This window comes from Hyperoodon ampullatus (assembly GCF_949752795.1).
Source record: "Hyperoodon ampullatus genome assembly, chromosome: 14".
In the NCBI taxonomy this organism is placed as follows: Eukaryota; Metazoa; Chordata; class Mammalia; order Artiodactyla; family Ziphiidae; genus Hyperoodon; species Hyperoodon ampullatus.
The window spans coordinates 73,297,336-73,321,382 of NC_136927.1; the positions used below are offsets into that span (position 1 = coordinate 73,297,336).

At 50.8% G+C, this 24,047-nt stretch overlaps 1 protein-coding gene across 1 annotated transcript; it reads left to right on the forward strand.

Annotated features, from left to right (window-relative positions):
* Nucleotides 1–384: 384 nt before the first annotated feature.
* PABPC1L (poly(A) binding protein cytoplasmic 1 like) lies at nt 385–22,628 on the forward strand (the record flags this gene model as incomplete). The annotated part of the gene is made up of 14 exons (XM_079719101.1): nt 385–577; nt 2,497–2,690; nt 7,220–7,335; nt 9,037–9,176; nt 9,336–9,430; nt 12,406–12,543; nt 12,873–12,968; nt 17,089–17,355; nt 18,166–18,250; nt 18,890–19,018; nt 19,680–19,786; nt 20,613–20,706; nt 21,988–22,118; nt 22,575–22,628. The coding sequence occupies 14 exons, from the start codon at nt 385–387 to the stop codon at nt 22,626–22,628; spliced, it is 1,839 nt and encodes a 612-aa protein (XP_079575227.1).
* Between the last annotated feature and the right edge of the window lie 1,419 nt (nt 22,629–24,047).

The following is a 24,047-nucleotide window of genomic DNA, read 5'->3' on the forward strand; positions in this document are numbered from 1 at the left end:
ACAGAGGAGGGAAACGGGCGCAGAAGAACAATGACTAATGGGGATTAGAACCCAGGTCTCCTACCGTGGTATCCCCGCCCTCTCTGCGCCGCTGGCGCCGGCTCGGAGCTCCCCCCACGTCCCCGCAGCCCTACCCGGGGCCAGGTGAGGGCTCTCCCCGCCTCCCGTCGCGGGGGCAGAGATGCCCCCCACCTGGGGCTTCTAGAAGGCTGAGGGGTCCCAGGTGCGGGGCGGGGTCCGAGCGCGCCCGCGATTGGCGTGCGGGGCGGCAGGGGAGGTAAAGGCCAGGGGCGGACGGGGGTGGGAAAAACCCGGCCGCCCCGCGCGCCCCCGCTGCCGGGGTGAGCGCACGTGGGCGCCGAACGCGGGGCCGCGCGCTCCACCATGAACTCCAGCGGCCCGGGTTACCCGCTCGCCTCGCTCTACGCGGGCGACCTGCACCCCGACGTGACTGAGGCCATGCTCTACGAGAAGTTCTCGCCCGCTGGCCCCATCCTGTCCATCCGCGTGTGCCGCGACGTGGCCACCCGCCGCTCGCTGGGCTACGCCTACATCAACTTCCAGCAGCCGGCCGACGGTGAGCCCCTGGGGGAGGGGGGCGGACCGACCCACCGACAGACAGGCAGACAGCATCCCAGCCACCCGCGCGCCCTTTCATCTCTGGCTACTCCTGCAAAATCTTCCATTTTGCAGCCAGGGAAACTGAGGTCCAGAGATACAAGGCCTTGGAAGGGGCTCCGAAAGGCCCCGGAGACAGGAACTAGCAGTTAGTGTGCTCCTACTGTGTTTTACTGGTGCTCCGTTTTCCGGAAGAGCTGTTAAGACAGTGAAAACAGCCAAGGGCTTTGGGGTCAGCCAGACCTGGGATTAGAAAGCCGGCAGCTGTGCGGCTTTGAGCAAATGAATCATTCTGAGCTTCAGTTGCCTGTCTGCAAAATGGGGGTGGTACCTGCTTTATAGAGTGATTGGGAGGATGAGCAATTCAAAGCACCCGGTGAGGAAGATGCCCGAGAAGACACGGGTGATGAGCGGGCGAGCTCGGCCTCGGGCTGTGGCCTTTCCCGGCAGCCGGACCCGAGGTCTGCACCAGGCGCCTCCACCTTCGGGAACCGAGAAAAGCTGCCTGCGCTCCAGGCTCCACGACCCCTTTCTCAGAGCTGATAGGATTGATCAGAGCTTGTCAGCTAGGTGTTGAGAGGAGAGAGATTAGAGCGCAGGGTTTTGTTGGAGCTCTGCCACTAGGGCGCGAGCTTGAGCAAGATTTCACGCTTGGCATCTCTTCATCTGTAAAGTGAGGCTAAGCCTTTTTTCCCAGTAGCATGGAAGGAATGGAGGGCTTTGTCTATGAAGTAGCTCCAGTATCACGTGGTACATTGTAAGCCCTCGGTAAGTGCTAACCCGAGAAAAATCACAGTAACTATAGCGTTCAGGTGTAAGACTCCAGAAACATAACCAAAAATACCCCTGCCCCAGCCAAGTCCGAAAGGGGGGTGCCTTTACTCTGAGTCTCCTGGGAGGATGGGGAGGTTCCCTGATCTGGGAGTTTGCTGTGGTGGTTCTGCCGGTTTCCCAGCAGGTGGCAGAGCTGGATTCCTGGGAGCCTTCCCCTCTGCTCTGCTTTACCCACCCACTGCCTCTTGCCATCTTCCTCCAAGCCCTGTACAACCTGGCCTTTTTGCCAGACTTCATAGGTGGAGAAACTGAGCTCCAGACAGGAGAAGGATTTTACTCCTGGGTGTTTATGGCAGGACTAGATGGAAAACCCAGACTTCTTGAAACTTGCCCACTGAGTATTCCACAGTTCCCCTCCAAACCCTCTGAAACCAGAGGTGTCCCTGAAGCAGGGGACAGCATACCACCTGGCAGAAGAATGGGCATAGGCTGTTGTTTTTAGACATACTACTGATACCAGACACCTGTTTTGTGCCAGGCACAAAGTACAAGGCACCTTGCACACCTTATTTAATTTTCAGTCTGTCTGACAACCTGGAGGCAGGTGGTATTCTCTCCCTTTGTTAGATGTAGAAAGGTGGGTAGTATTGTCATCATCCCCTCTTTACAGGTGTAGAAGTGGGCTCAGAGGGGTGATGTTCACTTCCCCGAAAGCCATACTTCCTTGGGATCAAATCTCAACTCTGCTGCTCAGCACCTCTGAGCTTCAGTTTCCTCAAACTGCTGCCACCCTTGTCATAGGGACCCTCCTGATCTTTCCCCTTTCTGAGCCTCAGTTTACCCTTCTGTAAAATGGGGATAGGAATTCCTGCTCACGTCATTACGGTGAAGAGTTGAAGGAGATCCTACCTGGAAGGTGGGAGGAGCACCACACACATGAATTCTTTCTGTTTATCCCTCCTGAACCTTCAAGCTCTTATCTCAAGTGAGACCCAGACAGTGGCTCTTTTCTTTTTTTCTTTTTTGGCTCAGTTCCCAACTATGATCCTTGGGGCTCAGGGAAAGAAAATCCCCTTCACTAGCTCCTTTCTCTCTCTTGTCCAGCGGAGCGGGCACTGGACACAATGAACTTTGAGGTGATCAAAGGCCAGCCTATCCGCATCATGTGGTCCCAACGAGACCCAGGACTTCGCAAGTCGGGTGTCGGCAACATCTTCATCAAGAACCTGGAAGACTCCATTGACAACAAGGCCTTGTATGACACCTTCTCCACCTTTGGGAACATCCTCTCTTGCAAGGTGGGTGTGCCTCTTGCGGGGGGGGGGGGGTGTCTGTGTTAGACACCTGTGTGGTGGTAGAGGGATACCAAGCAGCACCTCATCAGTAAAGATCCAGGTTCAGCAAGCACCTCAATGGTAGTTGTCCTCAGTTTTAGTGATCACCTACGTATCAACTGGCTCTTGCTCTGTAACCACCTCCTAACTTCGTGGCTGTCAACAACAGTGATTTATTCCGCTCGTGATTCAGCCATTGGCGGTTGGGGCTGAGTTCAGCTGTGCAGTTCTTCTGCTCTTGGCTGGGTTCCTTTGTTTGCCCACTGAGAGCTGGATGGCTCTGCTTCTAGGGAGTGGGTGGTTGTCAGCTGGACCGTCTCGGCTTTCCTTCCTGTGGGCTTTCATCCTCCAGCAGGCTAGCCCAGGCTATTCTCATGGCAATAGCAGGGTCCCAGGAGACAGAGTGGAAGCTCACCTGGCCTTTTGAGACCTAGGTTCAGAACTAGCGCACTATCATTTCGTTGCGTTCTACTGGCCAAAGTAAGTCATGAGAACAGCCCAAATTCAGAATGAGAGGGCAGTAGAAATTATAGGACAAAGCAAGTAGATACAGGAAGGCCATGATGGCAATGGACCAGACCTTGTTTGTAACATTTCTCTTATAATAGAATGGAAGTTTCCTAGGAGTAGGGATCTTGTTCTTATTCACCACTGTATCCAAGTACCTGAGATGTGAAAACATAGTAGGTGCTCAATAAATATTTGTTGAGCTAATGGCTGTATTATCATTTGGGAAGGGCTGTGGTCATTTCTCTGACTTTGTAGTTGAGGGTCAGGGGCCATGCAGCAGATCAGTCTGTCCTGATAGGGCTTGACCCTGGGTGTTTTGTCCGCTAGATTTTATAAGGGTGGCTGGTCAGTTACCCTGCAGCCTTTGGCATGTCCAGCCTTCTGGGGAGGCAGCAGGGGGGATGGGGAGTGATGGCACCCTCTGTGTTAGAACTCTTCCTTGACTCCTACTATGTGCCAGGTACAGTCCTGCAGTTCTCAAGTGAGGCCTCACCACCTCTCTGTGAGTGAGGGGATATCCCTGTGACTCAGAGGGGCAGACAGACTGGAGGAGGTGCAGTAGCTGCTAAGGGCATGCCATGATAGACAGAAAGGGCTGTTCCCTGTCTTTGAGGATCAATGGAAAAGAGAGAGAGTCTTAACTGTGTGCTAGGCTCTTACAGTGATAACAGCAGATTTATCCAGAACTTTCTATGTGCTAGATTTTCTGCATACACATCCTCACTGAATTTCCCAAAATGGCCTCTTAAGATGCAAATAGGAGGATCCTGGAGTTACCCTGGAGGGCATAGAGGCTCAGAGTTGGGGTTACTTGTTCACAGTTATATATTATAGGGGTGGGAGGTCAGTGGCCAAGGCAGGATCTGAACCAATAGGTTTGCTGGCTTAGCTGAAGCTAACTTAACAGGGAAGAGTATGTCTGTCCCCGTTATCCAGGCCTTGAGCCTTCCTCTGGGCCACTGAGGATTGGACAGAAAGTTCTGTGAGACTCAGGCAAGTCTTTGCAGGCCTAATGAAGCCCTGTTTTGGGCCTGGTTAGATACAAGGCATTCAGTGTGGTCCGTTCCCCTGGTGTTTGCTTTTAGGTTTTATGAGGATGGCTGGTCAGTTACCCTATAGCTTCTGGCATGTCCACCCTTCTGGGGAGATGGCAGGGGTAGGGGGAGAGGTTGGGAGTGATGGCCCCTCTGTGTTAGAACTATTCCTTGTGTGCCACCAGGGGCTCTCAGGCTGGTTGGAGATGGTGAGACTTTTAGGAACAGCTGGAAATTGGGCTCTGAGGGGAATGCATGGGGATCCGGGGAGTCAAAGGCCCAGAAAGGAGAGTGCCCTGGGGCTGAGGAAAGGTTTCTGAGGCACCGTGGAACTCCACTAGGCTTGGGGTCACGCCACTCAAGTGCAAAGTTCAGCCCAGCCTACCAAGCAGAGAGTCAGCATGACAGAGTCATGGAGTCCAGACCTTGGACTTTGGGGCCAAGTGTCCTGGGTTCAAATCCTGCCTCTTCCACTTCCTGGCAGTGTGGCCTTGGGCTGGTTGTTTAACCTCTCCATACCTCAGTTTCCTCTATAAAAGGGGGCAGTGGTAGAACCTACCTCTTAGGGTGGTTGTGAATGTATATTAACTCACATAATCTTCACAATATAGATAGCCCTTGAAAGAGTAGCGAGCATCTCATTAAGCATCTACAGGAATCAAATAGTTACTTCTGCTGGCTGGCCGACCTCGGACAAGTCATTTATTCCCATTTTCCCCAATCAGGCAGCTGGGGCTCAGGGGTTAAGAACTGCCTGGAAGGGTTCTGATGACAAATATAACAGTGTGTGATGCCCTTAGCAGGTGATTGGCTCAGAGTGGAACCCAGTCAATGTGATTAAATCTGAATGACAGGCCTGGGCTTGAGTTGAAAGCAGAGGGACCCTGCTTGGGGCTGGAGGGGTGCGTGTTGGGTGTGGACTTGGAAGCAGGACTTGTGAAGGGCCAATTGGAGAGTCTCAAATGCCAAGTTGGTATAGTTCTGTGGATTGTAGGAGCTACTGGAGATTATTTCCCAGAGGGACATGGTCACAGTTACATTTTGGTAAAAGCGTCCCAGTGGTCAGCCCAGAAGCTGGGTTGGGAGGCTGGGGTAGTGGTCGAGGCAGAAAATGTCACTTAATTGAGCCGGGGCGGTGGCTGCAAGGATGAGTGGAGCCGTGGACCCCATGAGATGGTCAATAGGGGTCTTAGTGCAAGTTCAGCCAGAGGGACAGGAACTCTGTGAACTGAAGATCTTTCCCATTTGCGAGGTCTGTCCTAACTTGAGTCGGGAGCCCTACAGAATGGGGGTAGTATGCTTGTGGGTCTTTTCAAAATTTGAAACAAGTTTGCTGTTGAAATAATAGATTAATTGGTAAAGTTTAAACAACCTGGAAAGGAATAAAGGAAAAAAGCTTTCGTCGCTTTCAACTCTAGTTCCCGGAAATAATTATGTCGCTTTCAACTGCTTTCAACTCTAGTTCCCGGAAATAATTATTAACAGTTTCGTGTGTGTCTGTTTTAAAAATTTCCCTGCCAAGATATGGAAGCAACCTAAGTGTCCATCAACAGATGAATGGATGAAGACGATGTGGTTTATATATACAGTGGAATACTACTCAGCCATAAAAAAGAATGAAATTTTGCCATTTGCAGCAATGTGGATGGACTTGGAGGGCATTATGCTAAGTGAAATAAGTCAGACAGAGAAAGACAAACACTATATGATATCACTTATACGTGGAATCTAAAAATTATAGCAGACGAGTGAATATAATAAAAAAAGAAGCAGACTCACAAATACAGAGGACGGATACAGAGAACAAACTAGTGGTTACCAGTGGGGAGGGGGACGAGGGGCAATATAGGGGACGGGGAGTGGGAGGTACAAACTATTGGGTTTAAGGTAGGCTCCAGGGCTTCCCTGGTGGCGCAGTGGTTGAGAGTCCGCCTGCCGATGCAGGGGACACGGGTTCGTGCCCCGGTCCGGGAGGATCCCACATGCCACAGAGCGGCTGGGCCTGTGAGCCGTGGCCGCTGAGCTTGCGCGTCTGGAGCCTGTGCTCCGCAGCGGGAGAGGCCACAACAGTGAGAGGCCCGCGTGCCGCAAAAAAAAAAAAAAAAAAAAAAAAAGATAGGCTCCAGGATGTATTGTACAACACAGGGAATCGAGCCAATATTTTGTAATCACTGTAAATGGAAAGTAACCTTTTAAAAATGGTATATAAATTAAAAAAAAAAAAACCATCCCACACTTTCTCTCTTCCTGCTTTCCTTCCTTCCTTCCTTCTTTCTTTCCCCTCTCTTCCTCACTTTCTCAATCTTTCCCTATTTCTTTGTCTCTCTCGCTCTCACTTTCCAAAAGTTTCCCCTAAATATGTATTTCTTGTGTTAGTGGAAATATAATTGAATGTTACCAAAAAATGCCAAAAGGTTTCTCAAAAGTATAGATGCCCACTTTAACCCAAATGGGCTTGATTTTTCCCCCACCCACTTAACAGTATACCTTACAGGTAACCCTGCCAGCCGTGAAATCTACCACATTCTCTTCAACTATGCACATACAGCAGACCAAGATGAATATACTGTAATTTGCTTAACCAGTCTCCTCTTGATGGATCTCGGGTTGTTTCTAACTTGCTGTTAGAAACAAAGACGCAGAAAGGGGGGAAGGTGGCTTGAATCTAATTCTTTTATCCATCGCTTTAGGAAGATCATTAAAAGCTGGTCTGTGGTATAGGTGAGATCTGTGTTCAGTTTGAGGACTCTATCCCTCCTTACTGTGTGATCTTAAGCAAGTAGATTGACCTCTTTGAGCTTTCGTTTCCCATCTCTAAAATAGGGCTGTTGTGCGACATAGGATTGTCTTCACAGGCACAGGGCAAGCACTCAGATATTAGTCATTATTGCCGTTGCCAAACTTTTTCTCTGTTGGATGCTTTTCATGTCCTGTTTCCCTGTGGCCCAGGTGGTGTGTGATGATCATGGCTCCCGAGGCTTTGGCTTTGTGCATTTTGAGACCCACGAGGCTGCACAGAACGCCATCAGCACCATGAACGGGATGCTGCTGAATGACCGCAAAGTGTGAGTGGTGGGATGTGGGTGGCGCCAGGGCTAAAGGAGCAGAATCATGGTACCACCAACTTAGGACCCATAGTACTGCCACCGTCTAATGGGTGCCTGGCACTGAGCAGCTGCTGGTATCCTTCCTGGCAGTGTGGCCTCGGACGTGTTGCTCAATCTCCCAGGGACTCTCTTTCCTCAAGTAAAACATGGGGCTGCTGATATGCATTAGAGGGGTTCTGAGTAGCAAATGGGGCGATGCTTTAGAAATTCTAGCAGGAACAGCTAATGGCCAAATCATCAATGGACAGAGTGATTTTTGTCCGTTTTCCAGCCTTCTCAGCATGGCTGTGAATTTTATTAAACCTTTTGTTTCCTGAGATCTGGGGACAGGAAGGAAGGTTGGCATATGCTTAGCCTGCCATTTTCATGCCTTTAAGTTTGGCATCATCCCCACTTCACAGATGGGAAAGTTGAGGTGCAGATGCTGGAGAGAATCTGCTCTGGCAGTTGCCTCCCCCAGTTCTGGTTCTGCCCATCGGATGGCCCAGCCCCATGCCCGAGACTAAGCAGTGGAGGAAGCTTTGGGGTGGGAGATGCACCTAGAGTCATTTTGTCCAGAGTTTCTCAGGGTAGCCTCCTGTCAGTGAATCAGAACTTTGGCGGCTTTTCCCAGTTCTCCAGAAGTGTGTTTCTATCTTTGTCAGCTTTTAGTTTGCCTATTTTCCTTTGTCACTCAGTTTCCCTCAATTTTTGGTGTCAGCTATCACTCGTTTGTGCTAAATGTCTTGTATCAGGGGTCCCCAACCCTCGGGCCGTGGACCGGTAGTGGTCTGTGGCCTGTTAGGAACCGGGCTGCACAGCAGGAAGTGAGTGGTGGGTGAGTGAGGGAAGCTTCATCTGCCGCTCCCCATCGATAGCATTACCGCCTGAACCATCCCCCCATTGCTCGCATTACTGCCCAAATCATCCCCACCCCCGTCCGTGGAAAAATTGTCTTCCACGAAACCGGTCCCTGGTGCCAAAAAGGTTGGGGACCGCTGTCTTATAGGTACCATCAAATTTTCTTATGCTTGCTTTGTTTTTCTTAATCTAGGATACTTTCCTAGATGTGTTTATGTGGACTTGGAAATTACAATTTTTAAAATTCATAATGTATTTAAATGATTTCAGTGCCCCCTCCCCCGCCCCAGCAATACTGGCATAAACCACATCTGGTTCTCTCACAGCCACTTCCCCAGTGCAGCCAGTACGTGTTAAATGAATAAGCAAATCCCTGTGATGTGAGTTTGATCCCCAGTTTTACAGGAAAGAACACTGAGGCTCAGAGAGGTTAAGTAACTTGCCCAGGGTCACACAGCTTGGTAACTGCAGAGCGAGGATTCAAGCCCTTGTCTGTGTGACTCCCAAATTTGTGCTCTTATCTCCTGAGCACTCAGCTGCCTCATGTGCAGTAGGAGATCGTGTGCCTTTGCCCCAAGAATGAAGTCATCTTAACCTTACGCTGGAACATAGAAGCTTGGCTGTTGGAAGTGGCCAGTCCTTGGATGTATGCCATCCAAGGAGCATTGCCCTGCCCAGTCCCTTGATGAGGGGTACAGAGATCCTGAAGGCCAGCGGCAATTGACTCAAGTGACCCAGGCTTACTGGGTGGGCCGGGGCAGGGATGGGGGTGGCCGATGGTAGCCATAGGCAGCTGCCTCCCCGTTGGTGTGTCCACAGCTTTGTTGGCCACTTTAAGCCCCGACGGGAGCGGGATGCAGAGCTGGGAGCTCGGGCCATGGAGTTCACCAACATCTACGTGAAGAACCTCCACGTGGACGTGGATGAGCTGTGCCTGCAGGACCTCTTCTCCCAGTTTGGTGGGCGTGTTCCCCAAGGGAGCTGGGGATCACTTCTCCTCTACTCCCAGCTTGGGCTGGGACGGGGGTGCCCCCTGGGGCTTCCTGAAGACTTGGGAGAAGGGAGGGGATGTCTCAGGGCTTGCCCGACTCCCCTTTGAGACAGGTTGCCCTTCCCAGGGAAGATACTGAGTGTCAAGGTGATGAGGGATGACGGCGGCCACTCCCGCGGCTTTGGCTTTGTCAACTTTGAGACGCATGAGGAAGCCCAGAAGGTAGGAAGCTCCCCATGGCCCTGTTTCATGGAGGAGGTGCGGAGCCAGGACTAGGAGGAAGGGAGATCAGGAGCGGAGGGCTCCAGCTGCCTGTGGAGGAAATAGTCCCTCCCCAGCATGAGTCCACACAAGCCAGGGTCCTTCCTGCCTGGGGTGAAGGCAGACGCCTTCAGCCTCCTCTGGTTGCTTCCATACCCTGAGGCTGGCTGGCTTTTTTCATAGAATCTTGCAGCATGGGAGCTACTAGGGGCCTCTGAGACAGCCATGACCCTCTTCTTGAATTGATGGTGGGATTGAGGCCAGGGAGGGGAAGTGCCATGTTATTCCTTGCTTCCAAGACTTTGAAAATATTGTTTTCTCAAAACACTTCCCCTCCCCTACTCTTTAGACCAATGCTGTCCAATAGAAATATAACATGAGCCACATGTGCAGTTCAAAATTGTCCAGTAGCCACATTAAAAAGGGTTAAAAAAAACCACAGAAACACTGCAACTTTAATAATATATTTTATTTAACTTATTCAAATTATCACTTCAATGTGATATAATATTGATATAATTGATTGTGCTGTAATATTTACATTGATAAAAAGTGAGATTTTACAGTCCCTTTTTTGTACTACGTCTTTGAAATCTGGTACCTCTAGTCCATGTCAGTTCAGACTAGCCATTTTTCAAGTATTCAGTAGCTGCATGCAACAAGTGATTGCCATGTTGGACAGCATAGCTGTAGATTATTGATGGGTCTCAATGGGTCTCAGCTTATACTTTTCCCTCCTTTAGGAAGCCACCTCTTCCTGTCCTCAGTGCTTCTGACAAGGTGCCCCTCCTGTCCGTCTCCATCATTAGCTCAGATCTCCACGGATAGAACTGAGGGCAGGGGCTGGGTCTCATGTCACCGTTAAATCTCTAGTATTGCACTGCTGGTAGATACCAGATACATATCTACTGAGCAAGGGAATGGTACAAGGTCACAGCGTGAGTAACAAAGCAGGGATCATGTCTGATTTTTGCCTCCCACCGTGAAGCTCTTTCTGTAGCTCCTGCCCCATTAAGATCACTGGTCATGGGAGAGCTCAGCTCATGGTGGATTCTGGCTGGAGACCTGGATCCTGGGGCCATCTTGATAGCAGCCACTTCTCACTGAGCACTTACCACAGGCAAGGTGCTACCTGATTTTGCATACACTGTCCTGTCTCCTCCCACCAGTGTGGGCTCTACTGTGGTTATCAGGTTCCACCAGGTTGTAGCTAGGGGGAGAGAGCACTGGGATTAGAACCAACTCTTTCTGACCCTGAAGTTTTGTTCTTAAGTAAAGGGCTCCTTTGAAAGGTAACTTCTTGTGTTTCCTTGGACAAGTCCCACCCTCTCTGTAGACTTTGGTTGCCCCAACTATAAAATGACAAGTTGGAGTAAAGCAGTGAAGCTGGCAGGGGAAACCATAGACGCCAAGGTCTTGGAGACTTTGGTAATGACCTGTTTTTGGGGTTTTTTTTTTTAAGATTTATTATTTATTTATTTATTTATTTATTTAATGCTGCGTCGGGTCTTAGTTGTGGCACACAGGATCTTTGTTGAGGCATGCGGGATCTTTCGTTGCAGCACGTAGGCTCTTTGTTGTGGCACACGGGGTCTAGAGTGTGTGGGCTCTGTAGTGTGTGGCACGCGGGCTCTAGTTGAGGCGTGCAGGCTCAGTAGTTGTGGCACACGGGCTTAGTTGCCCCACGGCATGTGGTGTCTTAATTCCCTGACCAGGGATCTAGCCTACGTTCCCTGCATTGTAAGGGGGATTCTTTACCACTGGACCACCAGGGAAGTTCCCTGCTAATGACCTTTAAGACTGCTATAGATCAGGCAGTTCTTGGGCCCCCAGAGTGTTTTTACATATATTTACATATGTTTGCATGTCTACGTAGGGAAGCAAGTCATTATGTGAAAATATTTACTAATGAACTGACCACTTAAAAAGTCAGTTCCCATTCAAATATTTCTCCTCCCTAACACCAATGTCTAATCCAAACCTTTGAGTCAGTACTCACATGGGTCTGATTTTTGCAGATAGGTCAATGCCAATTCAGTTCATTATTAGTGGATTGCAGAGAGACATTGCATGTCTTTTTTTTTTTTTTTTTTTTATGTGACACCAGGTTGGGTCACCACCCCTGAACGAATTTAGTAACAATTTCTCTCTCCCTCCCTTTTTAAAAAAATAATTTATCTTTATTTTTATAGTGGAGTATAGCTGATTTACATTGTTATGTTTCTTTCTGGTGTATAGCAACTTGATTCACTTACACAGAGACATCTATATCTATATATTCTTTTTCAGATTCTTACCAGTCTTATACATTCTTTTTCGGTGATTACAGTGTGTTGAGTCAAGTTCTATGTGCTATACAGTAGGTCCTTATGGATTAAGACATTACACGTCTTGCAGAAGATGTAGGAATTCATGCAATCAAAGCCACTGACAGTTTGGGATCTGGCAGGCTTAGGCCAGTTAACTGAAGAAAAAAAAAATCAAGGGTTAAGAAGCAAATGTTTCTAAAGTCCTCATAGCAAAAATGGTTCTCTGTGCTGTGAAACCCAACATGAAGGATGTTGATTACGCCATCACGCCCTTTTGAAAGAATTATGCTTGTTGCTTTGTTCTAATCATCAGTGTGTAGTTACAGTTAGAACCTAAATGTTAAATCACGGGAAACTTTGCAAATTTCAATTTCACTTTTTCAAGTAGAGCCCAAATCAATTTTTAAAAAATCTATAGTTTACTCTGAAATTCTGTCCCATGTTTTTAAAAAATGGATTCACTTTAAATGGCCTGGATCCTGGTACTAATTATTCTCAGCCAACAAGGCCAGCCTGGCTTGCAGGTGGCCCCGTCTGGGCCCAGAAGATGGGACTGGAGGTCAGGGCTAAGGCCAAGGCCTCGTGGGGGTGGTTACCAAGCCCTCTGGCTGCCTCTTCTCTGCACAGGCTGTGATGGACATGAACGGGAGGGAGGTGAGTGGACGGCTGCTCTACGTAGGCCGGGCCCAGAAGCGGGTGGAGCGGCAGAATGAGCTGAAGCGCAGGTTTGAGCAGATGAAGCAGGACCGGCTGACCCGTTACCAGGTGAGGGACAGGCTTCCTGTGGGGCAGCTGCTTCGACGTGAAAGTGTCTGTGTGTGGGCAACCCTGAATGCGACTCCCTCCTCCAGCAATCCCGCTTCTGGGAACTTGGCTTTAGAGATGCGCGGAGTGGGGAGGGGCTGCAGCTTCCAGGTGATGGACTCGCTGAGTGATGGGTGAGGTGCAGGGGTGCTGCATGAGACTGAGAACGGAGGCTTGGTGGGCGGGGCTTCCAGTGCCCCCTTGGCCCACGTTAGCCCCTCCCCCCACCCCAAGTCATTCTGGGGCTTGGAGGGGAAGGGGCACATCTAGCAGGTATCCTTTCCTTCTAGGGTGTGAACCTGTATGTGAAGAACCTGGATGACTCCATCAATGATGAGAAACTGAGGAAAGAGTTCTCTCCCTATGGAGTGATCACCAGTGCCAAGGTGAGGGCCGGGGGCGCCCACAGGGGATCGGTAGCCTTCCCCTCCCATCCTCACTGCCCACGCACACCCCCGTCCCCGCCCCGGGGCTTCCAGGGGTTTGGTGCTGCGCTGCTCCTTCTGGAGTTTGGGAGCTGGGTCTGACCCCATTGGAGTTTGTTGTCCAACTGCAGCCTTGTCTGGGCTGGAGGGGAAGAGGGTAGAAATACAGTCCCAGTCACACAGCTGGACTTGCTGGGGCTCACTGTAACCGAGGTTCATTCAACAAGCATTTATTGAGTGCCTACTGTATGCCAGATTCCAGAAATTTGTGTCTCAGAATTTCCATTGACTTTTGTTGGTGGGTGACATAACCCGTTTCCGGGCCTCAGTTGCCCCATTTGGAAAATGAGAGGCTTGGGCTGCATCATTCTTCACTCATTCTTCCCCACGTATTGAGCAGCTACTGTGTGCCCTCCTAGCAGCAGAGATGTGATGTTGGCTCTGTGACCTTGAGCAGATGTCTTCCGAGCCTCATCTATAAGATGAGGGTGGGCGGTGGGCCTCCTGGATGGTTCTGAACCCTGGCTTCTCGTTAAAATACCCTGGAGAGCTCTTAAATAGACACCCGAGTCAGACAAACTGAATGTAGAGCTCTGGGCATCTTAATTTTAAAAGATCCCCACGTAATTTTAAGAAGACCTAGTGTTCGTTCATTCCATACTTGAGCACCTGCTGTTTTGCCAGGCCCTGTGGGAAGCACACAGGAATAAGTCAGACGTAGTCCTTGCCCTTGAGTAACTTGTAGTCTAGTGGGGAAATCGGATGCATCACTAACTCAAATCTACTGTAGGTGGGGTGGGGGTGGGGTAAGTGGAGGAGGCAGAGCTGCGGGAGCTCAGCGGAACAGGAAGGAGGGCTTCCTGTAAGAAGTGGCAGTGGCAGCAGCGTTTGACTTGACTGTGAGGAGGTAGGGAGCTGCAGGTGGGAATGAAGGACTTTCCAAAGAGGTCAGTGTGGGTGACGGGGCTGAGGACCTGCACGTGTGGTGTGATGGTTGGGCTCTTAGGACGTGGTCTAGAAGTTCTTTTGCCTGTTGAATTCAATTTAAAATGTCCTTCAGGGAGCCTGGTACTTGGGGAAGAGGTTCTAATAATTTTTGAGTTAAGAACCTTTCCCCCAAAAAAGAGACAGAAAGCTGTGGGACATGTGAATTAAGCATCAGGAAATCTGATTAAATTTATCAATCAGTAAACTGATAAATCTGATTTATAAAAAGCTCTGGGCCCTCTTTCCTGGCACATGCATACTTGGTGTAGTATTATGGTTGGAAGCTGGGATTTTAAAGTTAATCAGAAGTAGGTCTAAATCCCAGTCCTACCATTAACTACCTGTAGAGCCTGAAGGAAGTGACATTGCCATTTGGACCCTGTTTACCCATCTGTAAAATGGGAGCAACATGACCTACTTCTAGAGGTGTCCTGAGAACTAAAAAGCCTGCAAGTGGAGCACCTGCCCACGATAAGTAGTGAAATAATGATCTAATTGTTCACATACCTTGCATATAATTTCAGGAGATTCACTGACCTCCTTGAGGACCCCTTGAATGAAGGGAATTGTACAAAATCTGGATTGCTTAGAGTTGACACACAGTGGGGTGGACCATCTTGTTATAAAATGGGAATTTTACATAAGTTTATATATACTTATAAAATTTAATATATTTTCTATTTTATAAAATAGTGATTGAAAATGAGATGATAGTGTTATAAGCACTTCATAGAGATTAAGTTCATAGTAAGCTATGCATGAGTATTTTTTATTTTATTTATTTAGGCTGCAGTGGGTCTTAGTTGTGGCACGGGAGATCTTCACTGAGGCATGCAGGCTTCTTTCTAGTTGCGGCGTGAGGCTTTTTCTCTCTCTAGTTGTGGCGCGTGGGCTACAGGGTGCGTGGACTCTAGTTTGTGGCACGCGGGCTCTCTCGTTGAGGCGTGGGCTCTCTAGTTGAGGCGCGTGGGCTCAGTAGTTTTGGCACGTGGGCTTAGTTGCTCTGAGGCATGTGGCATCTTAGTTCCCTGATAGGGCTTGAACCTGTGTCCCCTGCATTGTAAGGCGGATTCTTTACCACTGGACCACCAGGGAAGTCCCTGCATAAGTATTAGTTGTACTAATTTTATCTTTTTAAAAACTACCTAACAGAAGTTCTTATTAATTTGCTAAGACAATATTTTTGTGCCAAGAAAATTTGGCTGTCTCATAAAGCCTATGGGCCCCTTCCGAGGATATTTTTAAATGCATAAAAGAAAACTCATAAGATTACAAAAAACAATTGGATTGAAATATATTTGTTAAAATACTAAGGTGACAGCACTATGTTCTGCTTTATTAAGGCATCAAACTATAAGATCTAGGGGAATTCCCTGGCAGTCCAGTGGTTAGGACTCCGTGCTCTCACTGCCGAGGGCCTGGGTTCAATCACTGGTCGGGGAACCAGGATCCCACAAGCCACGTGGTATGGCTGAAAAAGGTTAAAAAAAACAAACTATAAGATCTAGTGAAGTAGCAATGAGCCTAAAAGATTTTGAGATCAGCAATAATTAATGTGATATGAAAATATTCTTCTTGACAAAGTCACAAGCACAGCTAATGCTACTGTATTTTTTCTTCGCCTATATTCAAAATAGAAGGAAATGCTAATGTAAAAATAAAGATGCCATTTTCCCCCCATCTGAGTTCACAGACCCCCAGAATTCTATCCATTGACCTCCCTGAGGGGATCTGTGAACGCTCAGGTCGAGGCCCCTGTATGAGTAGCAGAGTGCAGCTGAAAATCATTGATGTTAGAGCATGGGCTCTAATAGAGCAGATTTAAAATGTTCTCAGCTCAAGTCCTCATGGAGTCAGGCCAGTGTCTCAACCCTAAAAAAAGATCAAGAATCGTATATGCAATATGGATGGGATCCTTGAAGAGAAAAATGTTAGAAAGTCCAGTGAAATCCAAATGAAATCTGCAGTTCAGTTAATAGCATTGTAGATAATAATAGTATTGTACCAATCAGTGGATATTGTAGTTTTGTCCCACTGTTAACATGGTACATTTGTCAAGCTAGGTGAAAGATATACAGCAACTCTGTACTATTTTTGCAACTTTTCTATAAATCTAAAGTCATTCCACAATAGAAAGGTTATTTTAATAAAAAATTTTAAAAAAAAGGCTAAGAACCTCTTCCCCAGACTCCTAAAGAACTTGGCTCTGTGCCTTGCCGAGGCAATGGAGGTCTACCGGCACTGTGCATTAGGTTTGAGTTGTGGCTAATGTATGACCCACTGGCTAGGTGAGTCATTCTTTTTTTTTCCATAATAGTAAGGAATTTTGTTTCTATCACAAAGAAAATTAACACAATAAAGCACCAAAAATACACATTCAAATTATTTTCCTATTCCATACAAATCTGTTTCACGGAGTCTCTAGGAAATATAAATCTTAAGGGCATCTTACTTTGTCCATAATTCACAAATGAACTAAAGAACTGTATGGGTAGTTTAATAAAACCCGAGGAGTAGTTGAAATGCAGATTTTTCATTATAGTGACCCCTACAGAAAGGTTTAAGATTGTAGCCTGGCCAAAGAACCCTGCCCCTAGATTTTAACCTGTCCCGAACTACCATCCCACTTCATTTTAGCCGCACGGACGAAGGCAGATACAGTAACAATTTAAGCCAGCTTTCCATCACTGCTTAGGAAAATCTTTTCAGAAGGAAAATTTAGAGATCAAAATTAACTCTGAAATGCAGCTGTTCTCACTCATTCTGGGGAATGGTCTAGTAAACGATGAGCAGCCCTCATTAGCAAGTGGGCCGGTCTTGGACAAGTCACTCTGAGCCTCACTTCCATCACCTGTAAAGTGGGAGCAGCCGTGCCTCCCTGCTCAGGTGGCTGCACCTGTCGAGTAAGAAGGCGTGTCAAGCATCTGGCATATGGTGGGCCTCAGTAAATGTGTGGGTGAGAGAGGACCCCCCTTAATCGCAGTTTCTCCTGGGTACCCTCAGTACTGGGCTGGGCCCCCCGGGGGGTGGGGAGCGTGGCCCCCGGAGTCTTCCTTCTCCACCCCCAGCAGCCCTTGTCTTGTCTTGCTTTTAGGTGATGACAGAGGGTGGCCACAGCAAAGGGTTTGGCTTTGTGTGTTTTTCCTCTCCAGAAGAGGCGACGAAGGCCGTGACAGAGATGAACGGGCGCATCGTGGGGACCAAGCCACTGTACGTGGCACTGGCCCAGCGCAAGGAGGAGCGGAAGGCCATCCTGACCAACCAGTACATGCAACGCCTCTCCACCATGCGGGCCCTGGGCAGCCCCCTCCTGGGCTCCTTCCAGCAGCCTGCCAGCTACTTCCTGCCTGCTGCGCCCCAGGTGACCTCCTGTCCGAATCCCTTCCCTGACAGCCAGGTGGGGCAGGAAGATCAGAGCTTCACAGGCAGACAGAGATTCCCAACATGCTTCTGCTGGAAACTCACTCGGCAGGCGGCCATTGTCACCCCATCTCTAACAGGGGTAATTTTGTCCCTGTCAAGCAGTGCTTCCCGATCTGGGAGAGATTCATGAATGTCATGCTGAAAGATTCTCTGCAGTCAAATACGTTGGGGAAATATTGCATTAAGCCAAAGAGGCCTTGAGTTCTTTACTATGTACCTCCTTTTATCCTGATATGCCAGTACGCACCATGACTTTCCCAAACTGGCAGAGTACGTAGCATCCCCAACTTAGATGATTATTTTTGTGGGATGTCTGCTAACATCTCTCCTGGATGCTAACGTTCTAAGGGGTCTGGTTTGGAGAAGGAGCTTGTGTGACCTGGAGGGAGTAGAAAGATGTCTGTAGAAAGGTGAACGGCTCTGAGGATGGGAACATTCCTCCCCCTTAGCAGTTACTTAGGCTGGCACAGGTAACAGTGGGATTGTCGCCCTTTTATCCAGGTCACTGGGCTATAGTACAGATCATCAGGGGCAAGGATGGAGCCTGAGATCTTGCCCTGAAGGGTTCAGGGCTGATTTACCTCCTGATGTGGGAAGCAGGAGGCTTAACCCCAGATTTGTGGGTCTATAATGACCAGTCCCCTGTAGGGGACAGTGGAATTCCCATAGTGCTGTCCCTGAGGGAATGCAGTTTCTCACCCCCCCTGCTGCCAGCCCCCCTCACTCTAGGTCTTTCTGTCCCACACAGCCTCCAGCCCAGGCCCCATACTATGGCTCTGGCCCACCTGTCCAGCCTGCCCCCAGGTGGACGGCCCAGCTACCCAGACCCTCGTGTGAGTGACCCAGCCCCTGCCCTCCACATGGGTCCCGTGGGGCAGCGTGTGACACGGTGGGTTAAGGACACGAGCTTGGGGGGGTCAAGCCTGGCTCTGCCACTTCCCAGGGTGTTAATTTGGGTGGGTCACGTCACCTCTCTGAGCCTCAGTTTCCTTTTGTGAACGTGGGCCTGAGTGAGATGTGTGTAATTCACCAAGGACAGGGCCGAGCCCGTAAAAGACACACACGCAGCTGTTATCTTCAGTGAGCTCCAAAGGCTCTCCTGATTTGTGCGGGTGAAAATTCCTGCAAAGCTGAGAAAATAATACTCCTTTGGCACCACTGTTGATGAATGGTCCTTCTCTAAGAGTGACGTTCACCCTGACCTGAAGCTGCCCTGGGGCACCAAGCTGTGTGGTCCTGGTACCTATGCCTCTTGGGGTCCTGGGTAGACAGAAGTTGGCTTTGTAATTGCAGATTTCCAACGCCCTCCCCTGGAGTTCTGGGTCTGCCAGTGAATTCACTCCTCTTTCTGCTGCAGAATGTTCTGGTTCCCCTTCCCATCCCCTTCCTCACCCCAGAACTGTCAGGGTGCAGCGTGCCCGCCTGATTGTCCCCCTCCACCTAAACTTTCTCCATGTTCTCTATGCCACAAGCCGCCTACCCCCCTGCGGCCTCGGTTGTCCAGCCAGCAGCCGCGTCTCGGCGCCCCTCGTTCCCCATCGGCAGTGCCAGGCAGATCTCCACCCACATGCCACGCCTGGTGCCCCATGCCCAGGGAGTGGGTGAGTGTGGGCAGGGCCGGGAGGGGTGGAACCGGAGGGTGGGTGCAGTGGTGGGCAGGGGCTTGCTGCTGGTAGGGAGTCAGAACCGGCTTCCACGGTGACCCTGCCACTGGCCCCCTTGGATGGCAGTGCTGGCATCTGAGGCTGTGCAGTGGGCTTCAGGGTCAGGGTCCTACCGACCCAGGTCCGGGGCTGACTCACTCTGTGGTCGTTCTACCTGCTGTACCTGGTATCCTCTTGTCTAAAATCTGGGTGAGGGACTTCCCTGGCGGTCCAGTGGTTAAGACTCCGAGCTTCCACTGCAAGGGGTGTGGGTTCGATCCCTGGTCGAGGGACTAAGATCCCACATGCCACGCAGCATGGCCAAAAAAAAAAAAAAAAAATCCAGGTGAAAGCAGTATTCCCGTCGTGTTATGCGGGTGAAAGTGATCATACATGCAGGGGCGCAGCACCAGATCTGAACCTAAGTACTGTGGCAGCTGTGAACAGGGGCCTAGGTTTTGGCTATAAGGCAAGCATCTGTTCCTTCATTTGGCGGGTGTTTGCACGCCTGCGTGCTGACCCTTTACTCGGCGCTGGGGATTCTACATGAATGCTGGTTTTGAGGTGTCATGCCTTTGGGTTGCTGTCAGGCCTTACCATCCCTGCTTATCTCTTACAGCCAACATCGGTACCCAGACCACAGGACCCGGTATGGCAGGATGCTCTTCACCAAGGGGGCCTCTCCTGACACACAGATGTTCCTTGGCAACACACAACACCCACCGGGTAAGGCTGGCCCAGCTGCCCACTGAGTTTGGGCTCTGGGGGTGCTTGGCTCAGAACCTTGTCTAAGGTGCTGGCCCTGTCTGGGCCGTGGATTTCTTTCTATCCTTGGCTTGTAAAGTTTCCTTTATTAACATGTACCATCAGAAGAGATATCCCCACCCACCACCCACGAACAGAGGGGAAAAAAGACCAGGATCACATTTTGTTTGTTCATCACAATTTGCTTTGCCTGGGTTATTACCAAAATTAACTTGGGTTTCCTTAGTATTTACATAGTAAGCAGCGAGGATGTGATCAATCTGCAGAATAGAACTGAAAATATCTTCTGTAATTAAAAGCTGTGTATTTATCTCCCTGCCCCCTAAAAAAACTCTCCAACTCAGCATTTTCAGATCCTGTCTAGAATTTGTGTGTATACTTCAAACTCTTTCTTGCAAAATGCACAAGAGTAGGCTTTAGAGAGCAAAATGGTTTTAAAGTTACCAAGATGCAAAAGGGTCAGAAATCATGCTGGGGACGTGGCCATAGAGCTACCTGATTAAAAAGTGCTTTCTTTAGCACCAGGTGGTCAGTAACGTGTGGCTTTCACTTGACAACATGCATAGGGTTCCTAGCACCACGGAACACGTCTGCACTAGGACGTCACTGTCGTCTAGTTCACCGTGCCCTTGTTAGGGATTCTGTCCCGCCCGATTGTCCATACCTTGCCCCCTGCTCCCCCTCTTCCAGAGCCTTCCTGGAGGCCTGTGCTTACCCGACAAGGGTAAGTGTTTTGAGGCCTTGCCCATCCGTGTGGTTAAGGGATGTGTCCCGGCACCATGTGCAGGTCCAGGAGCCTGCTGTGCGTGTCCCCGGACAGGAGCCCCTGACTGCGTCCATGCTGGCCGCAGCGCCGCTGCACGAGCAGAAGCAGATGATCGGTGAGTGGCTGGTTCCTCGACCCTGGAGCAGGAAGGAGGCACCACCAGCTGGCTTACCTGGTGGGAAGTGCCTTGAGTGGAGGTCAGACGTGGGGACGAGGTCCCCGGCCTCGTGCTGACCCACCTGCCGGGTGGACTTGCCCAAAGGGCCTTTACTTCCCAGGACCCTGTTCATCTTGTCTTAAAACCCTGGTCGGACCAGATGGTCCCGAGATCTCTTCCAGCTCTGCTGTTGTGTGGCTTTGACTCAGGCTGGGAGAGACCCCAGACGTGGGGAGATGAGGGGCCAGGAGGGGGCACAGAAGGGTAGGGTCTTGGGTTTCTGCCAGGAAATGGCCCCTAAGGTGGGTGCTGTGGTACCTCACACCTCTCATGATGGGAAGAGGCTGTCACCGAGTTTCATCGGTCTCCCAGTGCCCACGGCAGGGAGGAAGAACATAAACGTGCCCTGGGGAAACAGACATTGTTCCCCCTGGCCCCTGACCTCCCGTGCAGTCCATCTCCATCCCGGCCTCTGTGGCGGGCCCTGCTTAAGGAGGCCGCTACCTGCTGAATGAATGAACGAGCTTGCTGTGGTTCCCAGCCTCTTTCCTTCATCTGGATCTCCAGACTCTTCTCTGGAGGCCCCCATTGCCACCACGCCGTTGTTTGCTCGGCTCACTTGGGGTTTTGACTCTTTACTACCCACCCCCAAAGAAAAATTCTAAATGGGCTTCATGGCGGTAGAAGGCTCTGTAAGCAGTGCCCTGGAAACATCTTCACTCCCCTTGTGGGAGAAGCCCTCCCCCACCGCTGAAGGCACCCAGCACCTTCAGCCCCGGCTGCACCCTCCATATGTTGCCCAGATGGGCTGACCACCAACACTAGGCCCCGTCACTCGAATTGCCCAGTGGTGGAAGGTAAGTTTATCTTGTGTGCTTCGCTCCTCCAAGAAGTCAAGTTCAGCATTCTCGTATCCCGTCTAGAATTTCAATGTGATCCTTCAAGTGATTTCTTGAGAGTAGTCTTGAAAACAGCAACCAACCTTGTGTCAGAGCCTAGGCAGTGTACTTTACATGTAACGTCAAATTTGATTCTTTGCACCAGCCTCCAAGGCGGGGTTGGCTATGCTCACTTGGGGAAGAGGCCCCCGAGAGTGTTCAGTGACACACCTGGAGGAAGCAGTTCTGGGACAAAAACCCGGATGCCCCCTCTGCTGCGTTCCACAATACCACCCCCGCCCTGGGATGCCCGGGCGGTCCGCCAGGTGTGTGCATAAGCCTCAGAGGCTCTTCCATACAGGTGAGCGTCTCTACCCCCTTATCTACAATGCCCACACCCAGCTGGCTGGCAAGATCACGGGCATGCTGCTGGAGATCGACAACTCGGAGCTGCTGCTCCTGCTGGAGTCCCCGGAGTCCCTCAACGCCAAGGTGGGCTGGAGCCTGCGAGGAGCGGGGAGGCCTGGGGGCAGAGGAGGGTTACCGATCAAGGCCTCTCCTAGGCGAGCTGGTAGGCTGCTGCTTAGACAGGTGAAGTGTACCTTCTCGCTGAAATCAGCTAACACCTGCCGAATGTGGAGGTGGCAGCGGGCCTTAGTGAGGGGCCGGCTGCTTCAGCCCCTGCGGCCTCCCTGCAGCTCCCCAGGCAAGACTGTGCGACAGGGCGCTGTGTTCTGACCCAGCCCAAGGGTTAGGGTTCCCCCAGCCGTCTGGCAGTGTAGAAGGTGGCTGTGGGTTTCTGCCACGGGAGCCGGTGAGCACAGTCAGAGGGGGCGGCGGGGCTGGGCGCGGGCCTTCTCGCGTCCGGCGGGCCGAGGTGGGGAGGCAGGGATCTCCCAGGACCCTGCTGGGGCAGCTGCACCAACCCCTCCGCCGTGTGTCCCACAGGTCGAAGAGGCTCTGGCGGTGTTGCAGGACCACCAGGCCACGGAGCGGACCTGAGTGCACGTGCGCCGGGACCAGGTGGGTGGTGGTCAGGGGAAGGGTGCCCGAGCAGCCGAGCCCAGAAGCCGTACAGAGCTGGGAAGGGACATTCACAGACTCCCAGAGAACGCTGTGGTGTCACTGGCTTATCTCGGAGGCACCAAGGAGGCGTTCAGGGGAAGCTGTGACGATCAAAGGCAAGGAGGACAGGCTGCGTGATGGGAACTGGCGTGGACTCCGGTGCCGAGTGGGCCGGCTGCCCGCTCCGGCGGCCTCGCTCACAATAGGCTGGCCTTTCCCCGGGCACCGCCTGGCCCCACACGACCTGCCGGAACGCCTGGCTTGGGCTCGTCTGTGTCCTTGCTTGAAGACTGGGTGTCTGCCACGCTTTAGAAACATTTATTTTTTCACCCCCAGAAAATGGACTCCTTACTCCCTTGGCTGACGAGAGAACCGCGTTTCCTGCTCTTGGCTCTAAGGCCCTGTGAACCGTAACTTCCCAACTGGGCTGTATCTGCACTTGAGCTTTTTGTGGAATGAAGGCTGGTCACCCGACCAGCCTCTTACCTGTTGCTTTGTGCATTAAAAGTGCTGCAAACTCCCTCTTGTCTCCCAGGAGGCCTTCTTGTGTCAGAGGGAGGTGGGCAGAGCAAAGGGTAGCCTTGACTGGGTTGGGGCTTTGGCTGTAAGAAACAGGAACAGAAACCCAAAGGCGTGCTGCGCTAACGCACACAGAGGGCGTGTAAACCGTGCACCACACAGAGCAGAGCTGCCAGGAACTGAGCAGGACGACCTGTAAGAGCCCCAGAGGATCAGCTGCCACCCACCAACCGTGCAGCGGGGCACTAAGTGGTCGTCACACAGCACTGAAGCTCCTGGTGCCCATGTGTGCATTGGGGTTCTGGATGCCCGGCTTGAGCAGCCTGCAGGGCAGCATACTCTAGAAGCAGTAACTGCTTCTTCGCTCTGGGCTGGCTGACTAAGGCATTGTGTCACAACTCCACTCTTGTAGAAAGGCTTTTGGTTACCTTCCGAGGTTGCGATTTCCAGGTTATGCTGGTCTACCTACCTCCTATGTTTTCATGAGGAAATCAAGCTACTTGCCTTGTGGACCTCAAGAAGAGAAAGTCAGTCTATTGTGACTGGATGTCACCTCTAAACCTGCCTTAAATCAGGTGAGAGTCATGCCTGCTTGCGAGGCAGCAAGAAAAGGGGGTGCAGCTGCTCGCTTTGAAATGGTCCCCAGGCCAGGCCCGTGGAGTTTCTGTGACTCTAAAATCTGCTTCAGCCTGGAGTTCTGGTTGCTCAGAGACTCGGCCCTTGGAGAGGGCGGAAGCAGCGTGCTAACAGCTGAATGTTGCCCAGAAACGAATGGGATGGGGGAGCAAAGGGACAATAAGAACCCTGGCTGTCCGGCTTTCTGGAGTCAAACTTCTC